Source organism: Haliotis asinina, chromosome 1 (assembly GCF_037392515.1).
Source record: "Haliotis asinina isolate JCU_RB_2024 chromosome 1, JCU_Hal_asi_v2, whole genome shotgun sequence".
In the NCBI taxonomy this organism is placed as follows: domain Eukaryota; kingdom Metazoa; phylum Mollusca; class Gastropoda; order Lepetellida; family Haliotidae; genus Haliotis; species Haliotis asinina.
The window spans coordinates 86,507,762-86,532,126 of record NC_090280.1 but is presented as its reverse complement, the minus strand read 5'-3'; the positions used below and the strand labels follow the sequence as shown (position 1 = coordinate 86,532,126).

The window sequence follows — 24,365 nt, the reverse complement described above, 5'->3', positions numbered from 1 at the left end:
AGTTAACAGTTTGGTCGAAACGTGCTGTTATAATATTTGACATCAAGCACAATGTTTGAGATTCACCTTTGCTTCGGAATGGAAGTGTCGTCATGATTTTCCCGACTCACAAATACGAAAATACCGTCCATGTGTACCATCACTATAGAGCCTCATTAAACGAGCGCGTTGCGCGACACCAGTACAAAAATCAGATAGTGATAAATATCACATCCGACATATTCACTCTGGTCATTTGATGCTGACAGAAGACCATCACGTTGATAGTGTCCGCATGCAATAATGATAGCGTCTGGAATTGTTGGGGTGTTCTTGATTGCACTGGTGATTAGCGTCTTCATTTTCAAAGTACTCCCTCTAGTCAGGAAAGTACAGAAATGGCACACGGCGTTAGATGACAAGTTTCCACATTTTCCCATTCATTGGCTGTTCGGGAATGTGCAGCAGGTATGTAGTGTGTCCATACATAGGTGGGAGCCGCGATGCACCATCGAAGCACCCCACCTTAAAATCGTCCTGAAATGACCCGTGAGAACGGATGAAAATGAAGTGTGCACCCCTCACTTGTCATTTGTGCAAACTCCCCACCCGTCTGCAGTTCTCAAAAAGCTGTATCCCCTTGCTGATAATGTAACCAGTACATGCAGACTTATAGTTAAGGGCAGTGGGGAGGGCGTTTGCTCAAGATGTCAATTAAGGGAAACGTTGTATAGTCCATAAGCACACTGTAGCGCACATGGGGTTGCGCAGCATTGAGAATATGACAAGTCTTCTATCACGTGAGCGAAGCGAGCAAAGGTTGGCAACGTACTTCCCTCTCTTCGGATCGAAAAATATTTTTCATGTCGAAATAACATATCGCCATCATCAAAGGTACACTCCCATTTCCTCACTTGGTTGTGCTCACAGATTTCCTACCCGATGCCTGGTAATTACTCACGTGAAATATGTTTTATTCAACATTTTACGCTCCACTCGTATTTAAATCGTTCTTCGCCTCCATTACCCCTGCCAGTTTCCGGTTGAACTGAGTGACGAACAAGCAGAAATTAAAAATAATTACCTTATTGCCTAATTTTATCATGAAGCTGTTGGTGTTTATTTGTCTTATCTGTCGTCGCTATTGTTAGAATTTTCGTAACATATATTCTACATACAAACACTTCTAGCGTAATGGGCGAATAAAGGAGGGGAGCTAACAGTAAGTGCCTTCACACCGTTGAGCCGGAAACTGGAAGGGGGAATGGAGGCGAAGAACGATCTGATATACGCGTAATATGTTGAATAAAAATATTTCACGAGAATAATTGGTCAGCATGGAGTTGGAAATGTGAGAGCACAATCCAGTGAAGAAATGGGTGTATACCTTTGATGGATTCGATATTTTATATCGATCTGAAAAATATTTTCCCAACCGAGGTGAGGAAAGTACATTGCCAACCTTTGCTCGCTTCGCTCGCATGTAATTTTCTTTATGCTGCGCAACCGATTTGCGCTACAGTTTGCCTGTGTATAGCCACACTCGGCAATACTAGGGTCGTGAGGAGGGTGCATGATCAAGATGTCAGTTTAGGGAAACTTTGTTGTATAACGTGCACTCAGCAATATTCTAACTATTTGACTCAGGTCTAGTTATATGATCAGTCGGGACCAGATAATCCAGTGATCAACACCATGACCATCGATTTACTCAGTTTTGAGATAGTTTCAACAATGTCAGGGAGTCATGGTGCCGTTGTTCAGTGCGATCTAATCTCTAAGGTGATTGCAAACCCCATCCCTATAACATGTATACATGTATAATTGGCCTAGCTCTACGGTTTGCTTTGGCACAACGGCCACCTGGTGTCGGTCTGCTCTGATGACAAGCGTGGATTGCTGAAGACCAATTCTAACCAAGATCTTTACAGGCACTATAGGGAAACAAAACTCCAACTTTGGTAGCATCGAAATATGGTTCAGTTGATAAGCTCCGAATACCTGCGTTATATTCTCATCATGGTTGAATCACCCATGATGTTGCTGGAATATTGCTAAAAATAGCTTAAAACTGTACTCTCTCAGTGAACACCCTGGTCATATTCTGAACTTTGGTTCAGTTTGCCAAATGTGGTTGGGTACCCCAACTCTTGAGCATGCATGTTCTGAGAGTGAGTGAGTGAGTGAGTGAGTTTAGTTTTACGTCGCACTCAGCAATATTCCAGCTATATGGCGGCGGTCTGTAAATAATCGAGTCTGGACCAGACAATCCAGTGATCAACAACATGAGCATCGATCTGCGCAATTGGGAACCGATGACATGCGTCAACCAAGTCAGCAAGCCTGACCACCCGATCCCGTTAGTCGCCTCTTACGACAAGCTGAGTCGCCTTTTATGGCAAGCATGGGTTGCTGAAGGCCTATTCTACCCCGGGACCTTCACGGGTCGCATGTTCTGAGAAGAACCAGTTAAGAATAGTGACCCATGCGGGTCGTCGGACATAACTAGCGGACTGGGTGGTCACACTCGCTGACTTGGTTGACTCATGCCATCAGTTCCCAGTTGCCTTTATTCATACTCATGTTGTTGATCACTTGATTGTCAGGTCCACACTCAATTATTTACAGATAATCTGAGTTCGGTGTAAAACTAAACTCAGTCACTCACTCATAAGCACTCATCACATTGTCCGAAATGCATACTCAACAAAACCTGCTTATCTGTGATTATGACATCAAAAGAAAATATCATGTTACAAATAATAAATAATTAATTTGTTGACACAGCACAGAGCAATAGTCCATCTTTGTAATGATAGGCTGTAAATAATCATATATGGATGAAACAATGCAGTGAACACTGATTCAGTCCTCCTCAGATAATGCATATGTTTTGCTGGGAACCAGTTAGCCAATCTCCCGTAAATCGAACTGGATGTGGGTTGTGGAGTAGGGCACTTGAAATGGCAAAGACTGTAATTTACTAGTAGATTATACATTATATAAAGCCCCAGATAAGCATTTTGAGCTGTTCAGCTGTTGAGTATATTTTCAATGATCGTGTAGCAGAAGTCAGTTTACATCCTGGCAATATCTTTATGCCAGTAATCTCTTGCAGTAGGTGGTGTGGTTGGATAGCCTAGTGGTTAAAGCATTTGTTTGTCTCGTCGACAACACATGGGTTCGATTTCCCACATGGGTACAATGTCTGAAACCTATTCCTGGTGTCCCCCGCTGTGATATGTGTGAAATATTGTGCAGAATTATATTCAATAACTCACTCTTACAGGAGGGTCAATGCATATAGTTTGCTGTTTGTTTATTTTACAGATTAAAAGTTTTAAGGATTTTACTGAAGACACTATGGTATTTATTAAAGATGGATTCCAAGCGTACATGTTCTGGATTGGGTTCTACAGACCTATGGTAGTTGTAGCTCACCCGGAAAGTGTCAAGGCCATTCTGAAGACATCAGAACCAAAGGCCAAGGGCGGTGGAGGATATGACTTCGTGTTGCCATGGCTAGGTGAGAATACTATTGAGAGCTCCCTTTCATTGGAACAAGGGGAACAGTGTTTTAGGCACCACAGAGAGTTACATTCCTTAGTCACACCAGGATTCAGGTTGATAGGGTAGTATAGGGGCGCATGGAGTACATGACGATGAAATTTATTCAGTGCATAGACACGCCTTTGCTCAAAAGACTCTCGCATGCTTCATCCATTACACTACACTTGATAGCACTAGGCGACAATCATACATGTTAATACATGTCAGTTGTCAGGTTGGTCCTCATCTTATCCTTGTTTGCCAGTAATAATTGACAACATCATATTGAGGTGCATTAAATAAAGAACAAATTATCAGAAATTTTCAACTGGTAGGTCTGGATAGCTGTGGCAATATTATTATTATAGGATATTTATATACACATATCCACAAAACTAGTACATGCTCATGGCGCGGGTATTTTTTTCACTGGTTTGAATCACAGTCAGCTAGCGTTTGGCTGGAGCATAGTTAAGTAGCTATTTCAAATGCTGCCTTCATCTCAATGTCATGAGGAGAGGCAATTCATTGGTGAGTGAGTGATATATGCTATATGGCAGCAGTCTGTAAAGAATCAAGTCTGCACCAGACTGTCCAGTTATCAACAGCCTACCCATCGATGTGTGCAACTAGGATACGATGACATGCATCAACCAAGTCAGCAAGCCTGTCCATGCGATCCTGTTAGTCGCCTCTGACGACAATCCTTGGTTACTGAAGATCAGTTCTAACCCAGATCTTCACGGGTCAGTGAAATTAGAAAAACATGCACATATGTGTATATTGAAAAAGAAAATCAGTCTTCATGTTCCACATGCAAAAGCAATATCTGAAATTGTGTTACTATGGTTACAGGCGATGGACTATTGGTGAGTGAGGGTAAGAAGTGGGAGAGAAACCGTCGTCTGCTGACTCCCGCCTTCCACTTTGATATTCTACAGCCGTATCTCAAGGTTTACAACCAAGTCGCCCAGACCTTCATGGTAAATATGGCTTCAGTACTGATAGTTGTCACTCACTGTATGCTGATCAATAATCAGAGCTCAGTAATTGATCAATAATCAACTGTAGTGAGAAACCACACCACAAAATTCATACGGCCAATAATGAAGACAGTCAATGTGCAAACAAACAAACAAACAAGTGTTTATTAACACTATGATCATGACGATCAAGGATCCTTCCTGTAGAGACACGCAGGTGAGTTACAAGCATCCTTCCTGTAGAGACACGCAGGTGAGTTACAAGCATCCTTCCTGTAGAGACACGCAGGTGAGTTACAAGCATCCTTCCTGTAGAGACACGCAGGTGAGTTACAAGCATCCTTCCTGTAGAGACACGCAGGTGAGTTACAAGCATCCTTCCTGTAGAGACACGCAGGTGAGTTACACTTCCACAAGTCTAAAACAACATCAGTTGTTCATATTATATTTTGATTTAACAAACAATACCAAGAAACATTCTAAAATGTATTTTGATATTTCATTTTTCATGAACTAACTCAATTAGTCTGCATGAAGCAGAGAGTTAATTGCTGAATGAGGAGAAATTGATCTGTTGACGGAGTATTCGGACTGTATTTGAGTGTAGTGTTACATCTTCTATAAACCTTATTTATCAGTTGGGGCATGGTGTAGCCAAGTGATTGAAGCTTTTGCTTGTCACACTGAGGGCCTGGGTTTGATTCCCCACATGGGAACAGTGTGTGAAACTCACTGCTGGTGTCCCCTGCCATGTTATTGCTGGAATATTGCTAAAGGCGGTGTAAAACTAAACTCACTCACTCACTCACACACTCATTGTCATGTATTTCTATTTCATAAATTTCTCCACATCTGGAAGCCTTCCCTTGTCTGACACAAGTTACTTTAACCAGAGACTGAAAACCAATATCGCTGATGCATCTGATTAACAGGACTGCAGAATGTTACAACCAACCTTTTCTGTCTTCAGAGGAAAGTGGAGAGTGAAGGTAAGGGGGGTAACTCTGTTGAAGTGTTTGCCCCAGCTGGCCTAGCTACCCTGGACACCATGCTCCAGTGTGCTCTGTCTTACAAGGAGGACATCCAGGAGAAAGGGTGAGATTACAACATGACCTACACGAAGCATTAATCACAACTTTGTGTTCTGGCTGTCCATACTTTTTCTGTGTTTCCTATCGTAACACCCTCCCTGAATTTTCATTATGATGTGAAATAAACAGATTGATATCTGATCTCATTTTCCTTGCCACTGTGGAAATTTATATCCACATGTGGTGCAAAAAATATCTCTTTGGTCTCATAAAAAAGTAGGTTAACTTCATCGTTCTGCATTTACTTTTATTAAATGTAAAGTTCTGAACCAAAGTTCATGTTAGCTGCTCATTTTGAAAGTTTCTGGTTGCAGTTTTCTCAGAGTTGATTGGGGAAGACCTTTTTAGCACCAAAAACCTCAATGCGGATTTTGCCTTTAATTTCAAGGCCAGTCTCATTAAAAACTAATTAATGAATGAAAGAGTTTTACATTGACGTAATGTCTCCAACCAAGGTTGGGGACAAGCCCATAAATGGGCTTCACAGAATGTACTTGTTGGGAATTGAACGTAAGCCTTCGGTGTGACGAGCAAATACTCTAAATGCTGGGCAACCCCCCTGCCCCCATTAAAACAACTATTCTGAGAAGATCCTAATATAGTATCATGTCAAAATATTCTTGAAGTATCACTTGCAATGTCACTTTGCTATAAGGTAACTGTATTAACATTATGGCTAGTGTTGGGAATTGGTTGAAATCTCACAATAGATGATTGCTTCATTACCAACCAAACAATCATTGAAAAAATTCATAAGGATGATTTTTCAGATTTTCTATCCAGATTGTTTTTCCAAATATGGATAGCATGATGCTAGTAAAGTGAGTTTTCTAAGAATTAAACAAGTTTTCAGACTCTGACAAGTTTAAAGATATGTTCCATCATCAGGTGTTTCAAAAACTATAACAGTATATCCAAAATTTTTAATGTTCGATTATGAGAAAATGCGATAAAGTTTGTGGTCGTTTGGTCACTGCGACCAATCTTTGATAATTTCAATTAATCGAAACACCATTAATTTTGCCTAAAAGCCCTCAACCCAGATTTATTCGTAAATGAACACATCTTGTGGCAATGGGCAATGCAAGGGTACAGCATGAAACAGTGATATCTGGAAATCAGTTTCTTATTTTCTTGTCTCACAGCAGTGTCATTCTTTTTAATTTGAAATGTCTCCTTTTTCCAGGCAAAGTCATCCTTATGTAAAGGCTGTGATCAGACTATCATACCTGGTACTGGCAAGAGCCTTGTAAGTAATTACATACAGACACAATAATGTCACAGTCTAAATATCCACTGTTAAGCCAGACTCCACACGTTCGCCCCGCAAGGCCTCAACGACAAAATAGTTGGCTAAGATATCCACCAAGTCTTCCTCACTTGTGTGTCTGCTCTGATACCGAAGCCACTATTCAGTAGTCACACACGGCACCGACAGTCATTATGACGCGGCCCCACTATGACACATTACCCCATGACATCATCTGCCATCATCTAACGTTTCCATCAACAGTTGGAAAAAGCTTCATCATGTCGACACCTACTTGTCATTTGTGTTATGGAAAATGTTCCAGAAAAGTCTCACACGGCACCTTAAAACCATGCATGGCAACAGCCGAGATGAATGTCTAATTTGCCACAGTGTCAACGAAGAGATAATTGGCTTAAACATTTTCGCCAAAATCATCAGAAATACACCTTCGACGATCCCAACAACTTTGCTGACCACATCCAGGTCGCAGCCACTGTTAAGCCAGTTGTCTATTACAGTGGACCTACCCCAGTGAAACAGGTCTCAGCCACTGTTAAGCATAACAGTGGACCTACCCCAGTGAAACAGGTCACAGCCACTGTAAGGCCAGTTGTCTATAACAGTCGACCTACCCCAGTGAAACAGGCCTCAGCCACTGTTAAGCCAGTTGTCTACAACAGTGGACCTACCCCAGTGAAACAGGCCTCAGCCACTGTTAAGCCAGTTGTCTACAACAGTGGACCTACCCCAGTGAAACAGGAATCAGCCACTGTTAAGCCAGTTGTCTATAACAGTGGACCTACCCCAGTGAAACAGGAATCAGCCACTGTTTAAGCCAGTTGTCTATAACAGTGGACCTACCCCAGTGAAACAGGTCTCAGCCACTGTTAAGCCAGTTGTCTATAACAGTCGACCTACCCCAGTGAAACAGGTCTCAGCCATTGTTAAGCCAGTCGTCTATAACAGTCGACCTACCCCAGTGAAACAGGTCTCAGCCATTGTTAAGCCAGTCGTCTATAACAGTCGATCTACCCCAGTGAAACAGGTCTCAGCCACTGTTAAGCCAGTCGTCTATAACAGTCGATCTACCCCAGTGAAACAGATCTCAGCCACTGCGAAGCCAGTCGTCCACAACAGTGGTTCCACCAAAGTGGAACACAAAGTCATCTATTTCGTGCCACACAACCACTAGCAACATGGGCCATTTGATACAATCTGTTACGGGCCCACACCAATAAAACCATTCACTAAATGGGGCGATCCACACCTCAATACGGAAAGCCTCATATCGGAGCCATGGCCAGTCTACCGCCCACAATGTCGGGAGGATCTATGGAGCCACCCCCACGGCAACTACCCCAATCCCCAACGAATTTAGGGAGGACCAACAACTGGCCGTAAGTGCCAACACTGACATTTTGAAATAGCCGGTGAAGTACCAACCCAGCTGGCTAAATAAACTGTGGCATTGGTAATAGTCATTACCAATTATCTCTGCTGTCCACATTGTCCGGACCAGACATATCTAGTCCACAGTATGTATACAGTATGAATTTATACTCACATAAGTCATCATACATGATTAAACTCTGTCATCCTTACCCCTATCTAGGTGAGCCTGTCAAACCGATGGGCCACCAGCCATGTTTCTTTTGTATAAGAAACGAAACAACTAATCACTGTAATACTTTATTACAATGTTATAATGAATAATGATACAACACAAAATCATCACTGGCTAAGACTTTATACAAATATAAACGCAAATGCCAAGTATCATTCAGCATATCAATTAATGCTCAATCTAAAACCCACAGACAAGTCTAAACACGCTTTCTGGAGCCTCCGCTGACAACACCGGTCAGTCATAATATTTTGGACCCTGGTCAGCAACATTAGCACAACCCGCCTGTGAGCTTGACTGCTGCCAAACTCAACTGGGAGCCTCATTCATTCTCAACAGTGTTACAGAATGGACAGAGCCTTTGTGATTTTATAACGGATGAACATCTTCCTTGATTGATACATAACTCATTTAGACCTAGTCTCAGGCGTATGAAAGCATTATGAAGGTTTGTATTACGTAGGTTGTATAGATACGACTCGGGTTCAAGTAGAGATTTAAACTCACGATAACAGTCATATCTGAAACTTTCATATAGTGATGAATGCCAGTCCTGTTTAAAGATATCGATAACCCTGGTACGAAAATGTTTGATAAATGCATTAACATCGCCCAGGGTTTGGGATAACCAGACGAATCCAAAGCCGTATCTAAACAAAAGACTCCGAATATGGGTTGCCCAAGTGTTTTCACCAATATTATCAAGATGAACAATCATATTGTAGGTTTTTTTGGGCAGACGATGTTCGGGCATATTTATTATTTTGCCCCAGTACTTTAAACAGCGAGAGTAAGAAATTATGTACAATGGGTATCTCCCACATTCACCGTACACCATACTATTAGGGGTAGACATACCAACATTTAAAAACATTTTACATGCAAGAAGGTGAACCTTTTCGATGACATAAAATTCCTTGAAGAGCACACAGAGTATATAAAGGGCTGCACAGCTATTGCAAAACAGTCTGATGAGTTCACTTAGAACGACACCGGTCACCCCACTGTTACTCACACTAGTGCCTATCTCACTCAGACGGAGCCCTCTGTCAGTTTCACTTTTGACTAGGTGGTCAACAGGCAATGCTGGGCACCATGTGTTCAGTTGGTTACAAGGCAATGTTGGTAACCATGTGTTCAGTTGGTTAACAGGCAATGTTGGTAACCATGTGTTCAGTTGGTTAACTGGCAATTTGGGTACCATGTGTTCAGTTGGTTAACAGGCAATGTTGGTAACCATGTGTTCAGTTCGTTAACAGGCAATGTTGGTAACCATGTGTTCATTTGGTTACAAGGCAATGTTGGGCACCATGTGTTCAGTTGGTTAACAGGCAATGTTGGTAACCATGTGTTCAGTTGGTTGAGAGGCTGTGTTGGTAACCATGTGTTCAGTTGGTTAACAGGCAATGTTGGTAACCATGTGTTCAGTTGGTTAACTGGCAATTTGGGTACCATGTGTTCAGTTGGTAAACAGGCAATGTTGGTAACCATGTGTTCAGTTCGTTAACAGGCAATGTTGGTAACCATGTGTTCAGTTGGTTACCAGGCAATGTTGGTAACCATGTGTTCAGTTGGTTAACAGGCAATGTTGGTAACCATGTGTTCAGTTGGTTGAGAGGCTGTGTTGGTTACCATGTGTCCAGTTGGTTCACTGGCAATGTTGGTAACCTTGTGTCCAGTTGGTTAACAGGCAATGTTGGTAACCATGTGTTCAGTTCGTTAACAGGCAATGTTGGTAACCATGTGTTCAGTTGGTTACAAGGCAATGTTGGGCACCATGTGTTCAGTTGGTTCACTGGCAATGTTGGTAACCATGTGTTCAGTTGGTTGAGAGGCTGTGTTGGTTACCTTGTGTCCAGTTGGTTCACTGGCAATGTTGGTTACCTTGTGTCCAGTTGGATCACTGGCAATGTTGGTTACCTTGTGTCCAGTTGGTTCACTGGCAATGTTGGTTACCTTGTGTCCAGTTGGTTCACTGGCAATGTTGGTAACCTTGTGTCCAGTTGGTTCACTGGCAATGTTGGTTACCTTGTGTCCAGTTGGTTCACTGGCAATGTTGGTTACCTTGTGTCCAGTTGGTTCACTGGCAATGTTGGTTACCTTGTGTCCAGTTGGTTCACTGGCAATGTTGGTTACCTTGTGTCCAGTTGGTTCACTGGCAATGTTGGTTACCTTGTGTCCAGTTGGTTCACTGGCAATGTTGGTAACCTTGTGTCCAGTTGGTTCACTGGCAATGTTGGTAACCTTGTGTCCAGTTGGTTCACTGGCAATGTTGGTAACCTTGTGTCCAGTTGGTTCACTGGCAATGTTGGTTACCATGTGTCCAGTTGGTTCACTGGCAATGTTGGTTACCTTGTGTCCAGTTGGTTCACTGGCAATGTTGGTTACCTTGTGTCCAGTTGGTTCACTGGCAATGTTGGTTACCATGTGTCCAGTTGGTTCACTGGCAATGTTGGTTACCTTGTGTCCAGTTGGTTCACTGGCAATGTTGGTTACCTTGTGTCCAGTTGGTTCACTGGCAATGTTGGTTACCTTGTGTCCAGTTGGTTCACTGGCAATGTTGGTTACCTTGTGTCCAGTTGGTTCACTGGCAATGTTGGTTACCTTGTGTCCAGTTGGTTCACTGGCAATGTTGGTTACCTTGTGTCCAGTTGGTTCACTGGCAATGTTGGTTACCTTGTGTCCCTTTTATTTGTATGCATACATGTTGTGGTGGTTCATTAGTTTATGATTTCGCAATTCATGGTTTGAATGCATATTGACCTTATTGAAAATGTTTAATATTCACATTCAGAATAGCTTAACAATTGCCTTTTCATTGAGAACAGTACACGGAACAGTTTTTAGTTTCCCTTTTCCAGAAGTTTTGTTAAATAGTTGAGGTATATATTTACAGTAACTTATACGAAGTAAGAGTAAAGTAACGTCCAATTGACTGTTGTTCTGTTTCATTCAATCTTTAAAGTTTATAGTGTTTAGTATTTCACTTGAATTGTCAGTACAGATTTAAAGGTGCATTGTCACGGTTATTCTACCATACGTATTTGAATCAGGTTTTTTATGCATTGTGAAACTCTGCAACTCAGTAATCTCATTTTCATGTGGTTGTATGGTTACTCGGTAGTATCTGCTTCAGATTTTAGGTGGGGAGTGTGGTGTTTCATTAGTTTATAATTTTGGAATTCACTAACTGGAGTCGCAGAGTTACTTCCATTAGTTAAAAGCACATGGAAACAGGCCGCAATGGTAAGCTTGCAACAGGACCGGGATTCCATCCCACAGAGAAAATAGGGCACCAAAGTTTTCTTATGTATCATCACAGACAGGAATAAAGTTTATGTTATCACGAGCTACTTTCGTCTGTACACACATGATGATCCTCCATATTGCAGAAACATCCTGCACTACATCCCTTTCATCTACAACCTTTCTGCCAACGGGAAGGAGTTTCACAAGCTATGTAAATATGTTCACGAGTTCTCAGAGGACATCATTCAGGCCAGGAAAAAGGCACTGGTAAGATTAGCAGGAATCAGTATGGACACTCATGTAACTACCTGTTGATATCTGTTGTAGTAGGAGGGGCTATGGCAGTCATAGATTGTCAAGGTTACTAAGCCAAGGTGAGTCAAGGTTACCAAAGTTGAGTCAAGGTTACAAAGGCAGCCAAGGTGAGTCTGGGCTACCAAGGTAAACCAAGGTGAGTTAAAGTTACCAAAGTAGCGAAGGATACCAGGTCAGTCAAGGTTACCATGGTGAATCAAGGTTGTAGGTGGCCAAGGTGAGTCAAGGTGGCCAAGGTGAGTCAAGGTGGCCAAGGTAAATCAAGGTAGCCCAGGTGGATTGAGTTTACAAGGTAGCCATGGTGAGTCAAGATTACCAGTCTAGGTGTCTGAAGGTTTCCAAGGGGAGTCAAGGAAACATAGATGAGTGATGGTTACAAGGTAGCTATGGTGAGTCAAGGTTACCGAGGTTACCTAAATATTTCAAGGTTTCTAAGGGGAGTGAAGGTTTCCAAGGGGAGTGAAGGTTACCAAGGTAACCGAGGTGAGTGGGGGTTACAAGGCAGCCATGGTGAATCCAGGTTACCAAGGTAGTCAAGGTTACTAGGTTGTATTGTATTACCTTAGAATTTGTTCTGCTGCCATAATTTGTAGTGTCATGGTGATACGTTTGTTGCGATCTGTATTAACATGTGAACTTAGTTGGAATAAGTGGAGAATATCGGTTGTCCGATTTGATTACAGGAATCCGATCCTGAGTTACTAAACAAGCGTCATCTGGACTTCCTGGACATTTTGTTGTCAGCTCGAGACGATGAAGGTCAAGGCCTGACTGACCAAGAGATCAGAGATGAGGTTGACACGTTCATGTTTGAAGGTAAGGTTACGTCATGCAGGTTTCTGAGTACGTGAGATCAAGTAGAAACGTGACACATAATGTTATGCTTTTTGTCTGAGAGAATGGGTGAGTGAAAATAGTTTTATGCAGCTTTTAGCACTAGCACAATATTTCAGCAATATCATGGCAGGGGACCAGAAATAGGCATCACACGTTGTACCCATGTGGGGGGAACTGAACCAGGGTCTTTGACAAGACAAGCAAACACTTTAACGTCTAGGCTACCCCACTGCCCGTGGGCTGGTTGGTCGGCTGGATGGTTGTTGTTTAATCCCCCCAAAACAATATTCCACCAATATCGCAGCAGCCTGAAAAGATTCAGGTCTGAACCAGGCAATCGATTGATCAACAGCATGAGCATCATCCAAGAAATTGTCATAGGATGATGTGTCAAGTAAGTCAGCAAGCTTGACCATCCAATCCTGCTAGTCGTGTCTTACGGCGAGCACGGATTACTGAAGACCTAACCTTGTTTTCACAGGTATCAGTTAATGGTATGATAAGACGTGGCATGCCCTGCTGTTCTGTGCTGGGCTGTGTTGTGACTTCTGTGACTGTCTGTAATGAGAAACATGTTTTCCATGCTCAGGTCATGACACCACCTCATCGGCCATCAGCTGGTGTCTGTATGCTCTGGCCAAGTACCCTGCCGAGCAGGAAAAGGTCCTCCAAGACGTCCAACAGGCAGTCGGGGACAAGAATGAAGTAGAGTGGTAAGGACGTGCTAATGGGGAATACACCTTTCCGGACTTCGATGACATGGTGGACACACCCTCCCACTCTCACTAAATAACACACACTGACACATACTGACACTAAATAACACATACTTACACATACCAACACTTAATAACACACTCGATGACACTAAATAACACACACTGACACATACCAACACTAAATGACACACACGGACACATACTGACACTTGATAAGACACACTGACACATACCAACCAAATAAGACACACTGACACATACCGGCACTAAATAACACACTGACATATACTGACATTAAGTAAGACACACTGGCACATACCAACACTAAATAAGACAAACTGACACTCAATGACACTAAATAAGACACACTGACACATACCAACACTAAATAACACACACTGACACATACCAACACTAAATAACACACACTGACACATACCAACACTAAATAAGACACACTGACAGATACCAACAATAAATAAGACACTGACACATGAAAACGCTAAATACCACAAACTGACACATACTGACACTACATGACACCACATAAACACATACCGACACTAAACAAGACACTGACACAAGCCAACACTGAAACACACACACTGACACATACTGACACTACGAGGGGAAGTCAATAAGTTCATAGAAGTGGGTGCTGATATATCCTTGGTGATGTTGTCATTGGTGTCATTATTGAGTTGATTCATCTGTGACTCTGTATACTGATACCCAACCTTCCTCGAGCATTTACTTGAGAGTTAGAGCCTTTAAAAGACGATTACCCTGCACAAATCATGGAAACCTCCAAAACTGAGTTTCGTGCAGTTATCAAGTTTCTCACTATAGAAGGTGTGAATGCAACCGAAATCCACAAACGCATGATCAATGTGTATGGCGAGGAAGCCCCTCAATATTCCACTGTGGCAAAATGGTCAGCTGAGTTTAAGCGAGGTCGCAGCTCCTTGGAAGATGACCCACGGTCAGGAAGACCTTCTGAAGCCATTACAGAAGATACAATTGCCCGGATCCAACGCTTAATTATGTCCGATCGGAGAATAAAGGTGGACGAGATAGCTTCAGAGTGTGGCATTTCACATGGAAGTGTTTGCACAGTGATCCATGAACACCTGCACATGTCCAAGGTATCCGCAAGATGGGTCCCTCGTAACCTAAATGCACATGATCGTCACCAGAGAGTTGAATCCAGTCGTGAGCTGTTGGACATCTACAACGCTGATCCTGATAACTTTCATGCTCGTCTGGTTACTGGGGATGAAACCTGGATTCATCACTGGGATCCCGAAACCAAACAAGAATCCATGCAGTGGAAGCACAAGCATTCTCCTGCACCCAAGAAGTTCAAAACACAACCTTCTGCTGGCAAGATCATGGCAACCGTTTTCTGGGATTCAAAGGGTGTGATTCTCATAGACTATAAACCACCTAAAACTACGATCACAGGGGCTTACTATGCTGACTTGTTGAAAAGATTGAGAGCGGCCATCAAAGAGAAGAGGCGTGGGAAGTTGACAGCTAGAGTCATGCTTCTCCACGACAATGCACCAGTCCACAAGAGCCGTGTTGCACAAGCTTCTCTTCAACAATGTGGCTTCGAACAACTAAACCATCCCCCATACAGTCCAGATCTGGCCCCCAGCGACTACTATCTGTTTCGCAATTTGAAATCTCACTTGCGTGGAACAAGATTTGCCAATGATGATGACCTCAAGGCAACAACAGAGGCGTGGCTGAGGGACCAATCTGAAGACTTCTATTTCAAGGGCATAGACAGTCTCAAAGACAAATGGGCAAAATGCATCGAGGTTCAGGGAGACTATATTGAAAAATAAAACCAATATCACAACCATTGTGTTCTGTTTTATATCGAGTTCTATGAACATATTGACTTCCCCTCGTACATGACACCAATTTAAACATACTTACACCAAATAAGACACAATAACACATACCAACACTAAATAAAACACACATACTGCAAACTAAATGACACTAACACATACTGGCACTAAATGACACACATATTCTGTAACTATATGACACACACATATTGACACAAAATGACCTACACTAAGACATACTGACACTACATGACACATTTTGAGTCTAATCAACATACACTGACAGTAAATGACACATACTGACACTAACGCACACCTACTGACTATCACCTATCACACCTTTGTACCTGTGTTTCAGGGACAATCTAACCAAACAGAAGTATTTACCCATATTTGTCCCACCCATTTCACTATGTTTCAGGAACAATCTGGCCAAGCTGATGTATTTACCCATATTTAGCACACCCATTGACCTATGTTTTAGGGACAGTCTGGCCAAGATCATGTATTTACCCGTATTTATCACACCCTGTGTACCTGTGTTTCAGGTGCAGTCTGGCCAAAATGATTTATTTACCCATATTTACCACACCTGTGTTTCAGGGACAGTATGGCCAAGCTGATTTATTTACCAATATTTACCACACCTGTGTTTCAGGGACAGTCTGGCCAAGCTGATGTATTGACACTTATTTATCACACCAGTGTTTCAGGGACAATCTGGCCAAGCATACGTATTTACCCATATTTATCACACCCATTTACCTGTGTTTCAGGGACATTCTGGCCAAGCTGATGTATTTCCTTATTATCTCCCAGGCATGTAATGCGGGGGGATATAGTCGACGCCTTGTCTGTCTGTCCGTCCATTCGTCCGCCCCTCTGTCCGTCCATCCGTAATCATTTTGTTTCCGGAGCATAACTCAGAAACCGTTACAGATTTTTATGATTTATGATTTTCCCAGTTTCCATGGAAACGATTCTGACTTAAGTTTCAAAATGGAGGGAAGGGCTTCGTTTGCGGAGCACAACTCGAAAACTATTCAATATCTTACTGCAAAACTCGACAGATTTTTAGGCAGACCACACAGTGGTGTCTCTTGCTATTTACAATGTTTTGGTATTTTATTTTTCCTGGTTCCCATTGAAACAATTCTGACTTAGCCTCAAAATAGAGGGATAGGCTTCGTTTCCGGAGAAAACCATTTGATATCTGTCAACAGATCTTGGCAGATATATGAGACAGATCTTGAAGTGGTGCCTTTTACTGTTTACAGATATATGGCATTTATATTTTTCAGGACTTCCATGGAAACGATTCAAACTTAATCTAAGGAAACATCAAGTAACTGTCAGATGATTTGTCCTTTCAAATATGTGGGGGCCGGGGGGATACGTCATCTTCTGATGACTCTTGTATTTATCACACCCGTGGTCCTGTATTTGCGGAACAATCTGGCCAAGCTGAAGTACTTACCCATATTTATCACACCTGTGGTCCTGTTTCAGGGATGATCTGGCTAAGCTGATGTATTACCCATATTTATCACACCCAAGGACCCTTTATTTGACCCTTTACAATCTGGCCAAGGTTAAGTATTTACCCATATTTATCACACCTGTGTACCTGTGTTTCAGTTACAATCTGGCCAGGCTGATGTATTTACTTATATTTATCACACCTATTTACCTGTTTTTCAGGGACGATCTAGCCAAGCTGAAGTATTTACCCATATTTATCACTGCCATGCACCTGGGTTTCAGGGATGATCTGGCCAAGCTGACGTATTTACCTATATTTATTCGAGAGTGCATGAGGATGTTTCCCCCTGTGCCAGTGGTCAGTAGACAACTCAGCCAGCCACTGGTCATCAATGGTGTTGAGGTTCCCAAAGGGGTCGAGGTTGACATCAACATATACCAGTTGCACAGGAATCCAAATGTCTGGCCGAATCCACTGGTAATTTCATCTTTAGTGTATATATCTCGAGGAGTTGACAGTGATAATTTACACTGTGTTTAGTATGTTTTTTATGTGTTATCTATTATTATGACATTTTTTTATCTCCCGCGGGTCTTTTAGCTTCTCAGCGAGATACCTCAAGAACCACTCTTCTGAAATTTCTTCATATTTGACATCAAGCTTTATCTATTGAAGGCACAGGGGCCAGTCAATTTTGGTGACCTTCACATAGTTTTGAAGGTCACAGCGACGCTTTGAAGGTTTCAGCATGTTCACCTGCATGTTCAGCTTGTCAGCGAGATACCTCAAGAACCATTCACTGTTTTTGTCAGTCGATTGTCAGTCGATTTGATTGCTTGATGAGATGTTCACGAACATCAAGGGCATATAATTTGAAATGGATGCCCGGGGATAAGAAAAAACATGGCTATGCGTGTTGTGTTGCCATTGTCCTTTTGAGGTCTTCTAAATACGACACACAAAATGGCGACATTCACGTGTTTACTGCGAAGTCCCTCCAGAGTTTACTCCCTTCCAAGCCTTGCTTCATCTGTAATACATAGCTATCGCTACAATCTGTAATTGTTTCAGGAGTTTGACACTGGGAGATTCAGTCTTGATACTGCTGCAGACAGGGACCCCTACTGTTTTGTGCCGTTTTCTGCTGGGCCCAGGTATGGCATACTCCATCATCCAGTGTACTATCTCTACCGTGATAAATACAAGGGCTGGAACTACATATCTTACATATCACAAATATTGGGTAACAAATATAATACTGGGTAACAAATGTAATATTGGGCAACAACTGAAATTTTGGGTCACTAAAATAATACTGGTTATCAAATGTAATACTGGGTAACAAATATAAAACTGGATAACAAATGTAATATTGGGCAACAAATATAATTCTGGGTAACAAATATAATACTGGGTAACAAATGTGATATGAGGGTAACAAATATGATATAGGGTACCAACTGTAATACTGGCTAACAAATACAATAATGGGTAACAAATATAATATAGGGTAACAAATATAACATTGGGTAACAAATATAATATATGATAACAAGTATAACATTGGGTAACAAATATAATATTGGGTAACAAATATAACATTGGGTAACAAACCTCAACAAACTGGATCCGGAGAAAGGATGGCTGTAAACACACAAGGATATGTGTTCTGTGTCTGTCAGTCTGCTGTTGTCCGATCTGCTGGAGTGTGCTATCACTGCTGGAAATAAATCTGTACGAGTTGTACTTTCATACAGTCTGTTACCATACAGTCTGTTACCATCCAAAACGGGGCCTGACAGCATCCAAATTCGTAAGCGGCTTTGCTCTGTTACTTAAATGCTTCATTACAAAGAAAGGCCACAGCTGCATACCTATGTTGAATATTGACTGTCGTATTTGTGGTACAGCAGGTACAACCAAAGCAGATGATGATACTTCTAGTTTAATCAGCCATGATGAAATGGTACATATTCATACGCATGGCGTGCTTGTTGACGAAGAAATATAGTTCCTACTCGATGTACATATATTGATGTAGTGAGTGAGCGAGTTGTTTTATGACACTCGGCAATATTCCAGCAATTGAGTCTGGACCAAACAATCCAGTGATCAACAGCATGAGCATCAATCTACACAATTTGGACACGATAACTTTTCAGTCAAGTCACCGAGCATGACCATCCAATCCCATTTGTTGCCTCTTAGGACAAGCATAGTCGTCTTTTATGGCAAGCATAGTTTGCTTAAGGCCTATTCTACCTCGCATCTTCATGGCCCTATACTGACATAGTATCATAATTGTTACATTTGTATTTTTACTTTATTCTTATATTTTGGAGTTGTGTCAAATTCCTGATAACTAGACGTATTTATGCTGGTCCCTTTGACTTAAACACAATGGTGTTGAACTGTAGGTATCAAGCAATCCCAAAATGACTTTTAAAGAGGATATTCAGTGACTGATATGTTTGCAACACTGTTTGATTGTAAATGAAGTTCAAAAGCTGTTACCTGTGAAGATCTGGGTTAGAACTGATCTTCATGCATTGATCCATGCATATTATAAGAGGCCACTAACAGGATTGGATGGACAAGCTTGCTGACTGGGTTTACACTTATCATTGTATCCAAAACAAGGGTGATCAGAAGATGACATATTCCCCCGGCCCACATGTTTGAAAGGACAGATAATTTGAGAGTTACTCATTGTTTTTTTCAGACTAAATTTGAATTGTTTCCATGGAATTCATGGAAATTATAAATGCCATATATCTGTAAACAGCAAAGTCACAATTTCAAGATCTGTCTCATATATCTGCCAAAATCTGTTGAAAGATATGAAATGGTTTTCGAGTTGTGCACTGGGAACGAAGCCAACCTCATCTTCTTGAGACTAAGTCCAAAAGGTTTCCATGGAAACCAAGAAAAATATACATCACAATAACCTTTGAAAACCAAAAGGCACCACTTTGGGGTTTGTCACACACATCTAGAAAGTTTTACTCACAGGTATTGAGAGGTTTTTGAGTTCTGCTCTGGAAAAGAAACACACCACTCACTTTTCAGATTAGGTCCGAAACAATCCATGGAAACCCGAGAAAATATGAAATCACAAAAACCTGTAAATATCAAAAGGCACCACTTCAGTTTCTGACTGATATATCTACCAAGTTTTGCAGAAAAATATTGAACGGCTTTTGAGTTCTGCTCCGGAAACGAACCCCATCCCACCATAAGACTAACACCAAAATGTTCAATGGAAAAACAACAACAACAAAATCCCATAAATGCCAAAACTCTGTAAATAGCTAAAAGAAGAACTATAGGCTTAGATTACTATATCTATTAAGTTTGGTCTAAAAATATTGAACGGTTTCTGAGTTATGCTCCGGAAACAAAATGATTTCGGACGGACGGACGGACGGACAGACAGACGAGGCGTCGACTATATATCCCAGCATTACATGTCGACTATGCTTGTTGTAAGAGGCGACTAACAAGATCGGGTGGTCAGGCTTGCTGACTTGGTTGACACGTCATCAGTTCCCAATTACGCAGATCGATGTTCATGTTGTTGGTCACTGGATTGTCTGGTCCAGACTCGAATACACTGTATTTACAGACCGCCGCCATATAGCTGGAATATTGCTTAGTGCGACGTAAAACTAAACTCACTCACTCACTCATAATGCCAGAAGTCAGCAAGTATTATGCTTGCCATAAAAGGCGACTATGCTTGTCCTAAGAGGCGACTAAAGGAATCGGGTGGTCATTCTCGCTGACTTGGTTGACACAGGTCATCGGTTCCCAATTGTGCAGATCGATGTTCATGTTGTTGATCACTGGATTGTCTGGTCCAGACTCGATTATTTACAGACCGCCGCAATATAGCTGGAATATATATATATATATATATAGTGCGGTGTTAAACTAAACTCACTCACTCACTCCAAAAGAGGGTCCAGTTTCACGAAGTAATCATGGTCTTAAGTTCCATATCTGAACACAGACATTCATGGAGTTACGAACAGTTTGTATAACATTGTACAGGTCAGTTGCAGAAAGTCATCACCTACAATATCGAGAGTATGCTAGTGTTGGACAGTAGTGTAATATATACACCTGGAAATTAATCAAGCAACACCCCAATTTTTTCTATTGGAGCAACTTTGAAGTGTTCTGACAATCAAAATATGCCGGGTTGATATAGTTTGACACTTTTTTATTCAACAGACGATCTCTGACAAACAACTTAAAGGGAAAAAGTATCAAGACTTTGCTTTATTGCAACGAAATCCAAATTCTTAAAACTGTCTTAAATTCATGAAAAAATGGACACAATTTACTATTCATCCACAGACGTTGTTGTCAGGTGTATTAACACAAATGTCACATGGAAAGAAAGAACAGTCATCTGAGAATCTGCACACCGACTTTCATCAATATCTAGTGTGTCCTCCCTGCGCACGCACCACCGATTCCAGACGCCTCCTCATTCCTTGGATGAGTCTCCGGATCTGATTCTGGGGGATCCTGTTCCACTCCTCATGCAGGGCAGCCGTCAATTCGTTGAGATTATGGACTGGTGGGTCTCTCTGCCTCACACGACGGCCAATAAAGTCCCACAAATGTTCAATGGGGTTGAGGTCAGGGCTCATGGCAGGCCATGGAATTCTGTCAATTGCATTTTGCCGCAAAAAATCATTTACAGCATGCGCCCTGTGAGGTCTAGCATTGTCGTCCATAAATATGGGTCTCGTTGCCAGAGGATGGTTCTCAAAATGAGGTACCACAGCCCTGTCAAGAACCTCCTGTTGGTAACGAACACCGTTAAGGTTGCCACGGATGGTAATGATATCCAACTTGCAGTTCATGGAAATGCACCCCCATACCATAACGGAACCTCCCCCAAAGGCCACAGTCTCCTGGATGTTCCGTGGAGCCATTGCTGTGTTCCTCTGCCTCCAGACCCGAGTACGACCGTCCACCATGTGCAGCAAGAACCGGCTCTCATCTGAGAAATGGACCTTCCTCCAAGAGGCAATGTTCCAGTGCAAACGGTCATTACACCAGGCCAGTCGGGCTGCCTTATGGGCTGGAGACAGTCTGGGTCGCTTGATTGGCCTCCTTGCCCGGTATCCTGCAGCTTTCAGACGATTCCGAACAGTCCTGTTCGAGATGGGTCTCCCTGGAAGCCACTCCTGTCTCAACCGAGAGCTCGAGTCGAAGGACCTGCGCCGTACAAGTCTCAGTAAAGCTCTGTCCTCCCGGACTGTGGTCTTCCTGGGTCTTCCTGGTCTAGGCAGGTCTTTAACTTCATTAGTGGCCCGGTATTTTTTCAAAAGTTTTGAAATTATGGAATGATGTCGTCCGATTTGAGTCCCGATTTGTCTTAGAGACATACCAGCATTCCTCATGCCGATTATTTGCCAACGAGTGGCCTCTGATAATTTCCTACGTGCCATGACATTGAAATGAATGAAAAACCGAATGCAATCGACAACCTGCGCTTGTAAACACCCCAGGGAAAAAGTGCATTTTTCGAAAGTTGAGGTTAAAGCAATGCACGTGCGCTGTGCAAGCTTCACGCGCGTCATATCAACCCATGAAAAGCTCATGCTGTATGTCAATACATCAAAATTGAATAATCAATCATCAAAATTACTTCGTTAAACTTTGTTAAGTTTTTATGTGTCTTTGAATTTGGTGTTGCTTAATTAATTTCCATATGTATACATGTATATGTTTTATTTAGGAACTGCATTGGACAGAACTTTGCTACATATGAAATAAAAGTGATGCTGTGTCAGGTTGTTCGAAGGTAGGTGCCAAATGAACTAAATGTAGTCTGAGTTGCATTGTGTAATTATTTGGGCAATTTTTGCAAAATTTGTGTAATATCATGGGAATGAACACCAGAAATGGTTTTGGCTGATATGTAGGTATTTTATTCTTTGGCATAATCAAAGCACATTACAGTCTGACTTTTTTGTAACAGTGTGTGCAATGATGTAATGAAGTGTTCTAAAATGTGATGTAAAGAAAAAAACTAAATGTTATGCCCAATGCTCAGAGGTTTGGTACAACCAGACATGCACAACAGTCCCTGAAGGTCAAGGTCGCACATATGGCCATAGCCTTCGCAAGTCTTGCACTAAGTAGCCAACTTTGAAATGTGTTCTTCATCATAGCACTGCCAACTTACAGGGTTTAAATGTTCGCTAGTTATGCCGAAAACCTTGGCTCAATTCCCCATATAGGTACAATGTGTGAGCTTCATTTCTGGTATTCCCCACTGTGATATTGCTGGAATATTGCTAAAAGTGGCGTAAAACCATGTTCACTCACTCACTCACATCCAACATGCAGCATGGGGATATGACACTGACACTTGCAGATAAATGCACCATTGACAATATGGCCATGCTTTCATCACAGACGCATAAATGATTCTGGGGCAGATATAACTAAGTTAAGGCACTGTTTTAGATATATTGATGAATACTAGTCCAAAAGTGTGTGAGTTGAGCTTTTGAGTTTTATGCCACTTCTAGCAATATTCCAGCACACCAGAAATGGGTCTCACAAAATACATCTACCCATGTGTGGAAATGAACACAAATCTTTCACAGGTGAAAGTAGGTTACCCCACCACCCCAATACCAGTACAGAATTTGCATGGAACTGTCTGGAGCTTTCAACAAAGCCATGGCATGGAAATCCAGTCAAAGACAGTTATGTAACATTTCTATTTTCAGATTTCACATCCAGGTAGATCCAGAAAAACCTGTGGTGCCTTTTCCGGAGGTTGTTCTTCGAGCAGAAAATGGCCTGTATCTGAAATTCTCCAACAGGAGCACCCCATGAAATAGAGGTTTCAGAATGGAATTCTGTGATTCAGACATTTGGGCACTGTACGGATTGCACAGATCATTTGCTGACCAGTTGTGTATCTGTTTCTGCTTCAAGACTGACCTTGCTATTCCACAATATGTGTGGGACTAGTAAATATCATTTTATGATACTTTTAGCAATATTCCAGCAATATCAATAACTGTTCAGACAGTTTTGATTAAACATTATGGTAAATGTGCAATTGTGCATTTTATTTGTTTGCCATTTAAGTGAAGAAAACACAGTTGCTGCATGACAACAAAGTTTTCTTGTTACAATCGTGAAAACTTCACTAGTTATAGAATACACAATATAAACTGGACCAGACAATCCAGTGATCAACATCATAAGGATACGATGACATGTGTCAACCAAGTCAACAAGCCTGACCACGTGATATCCAAGAACAGATAAGTAGGTGGTTCATTATATGAACCAATATTGTTGTTAGCAATGGATAGGATATCAATGATACTGAAAACATAACACCTTAAATTCAGAAGGTTTTGAGTACAATCATCCACA

The 24,365-nt window shown here is 41.8% G+C and overlaps 1 protein-coding gene across 1 annotated transcript; it reads left to right on the top strand.

Moving 5' to 3' along the window:
* The first annotated feature begins 194 nt into the window (after window positions 1–194).
* Window positions 195–24,044, top strand: LOC137298896 (cytochrome P450 4B1-like). The gene is made up of 12 exons (XM_067831264.1): window positions 195–447; window positions 3,310–3,505; window positions 4,384–4,511; window positions 5,482–5,606; window positions 6,789–6,851; window positions 11,871–11,994; window positions 12,726–12,858; window positions 13,469–13,592; window positions 17,225–17,420; window positions 18,015–18,097; window positions 22,702–22,767; window positions 23,705–24,044. Exons 1-12 carry the CDS (start codon window positions 283–285, stop codon window positions 23,811–23,813), a joined length of 1,512 nt encoding a protein of 503 aa, XP_067687365.1. The 5' UTR covers window positions 195–282; the 3' UTR covers window positions 23,814–24,044.
* The last annotated feature ends 321 nt before the right edge of the window (window positions 24,045–24,365 follow it).

Excerpts from the sequence above, each read along its gene's own strand:
- LOC137298896 (XM_067831264.1), top strand. The coding sequence starts at position 283 with ATGATAGCGTCTGGAATTGTTGGGGTGTTCTTGATTGCACTGGTGATT. Across the intron at positions 448-3,309 it reads TGTTCGGGAATGTGCAGCAG|ATTAAAAGTTTTAAGGATTT; the intron begins GTATGTAGTGTG and ends TTTATTTTACAG. Across the intron at positions 6,852-11,870 it reads CTGGTACTGGCAAGAGCCTT|AAACATCCTGCACTACATCC; the intron begins GTAAGTAATTAC and ends TCCATATTGCAG.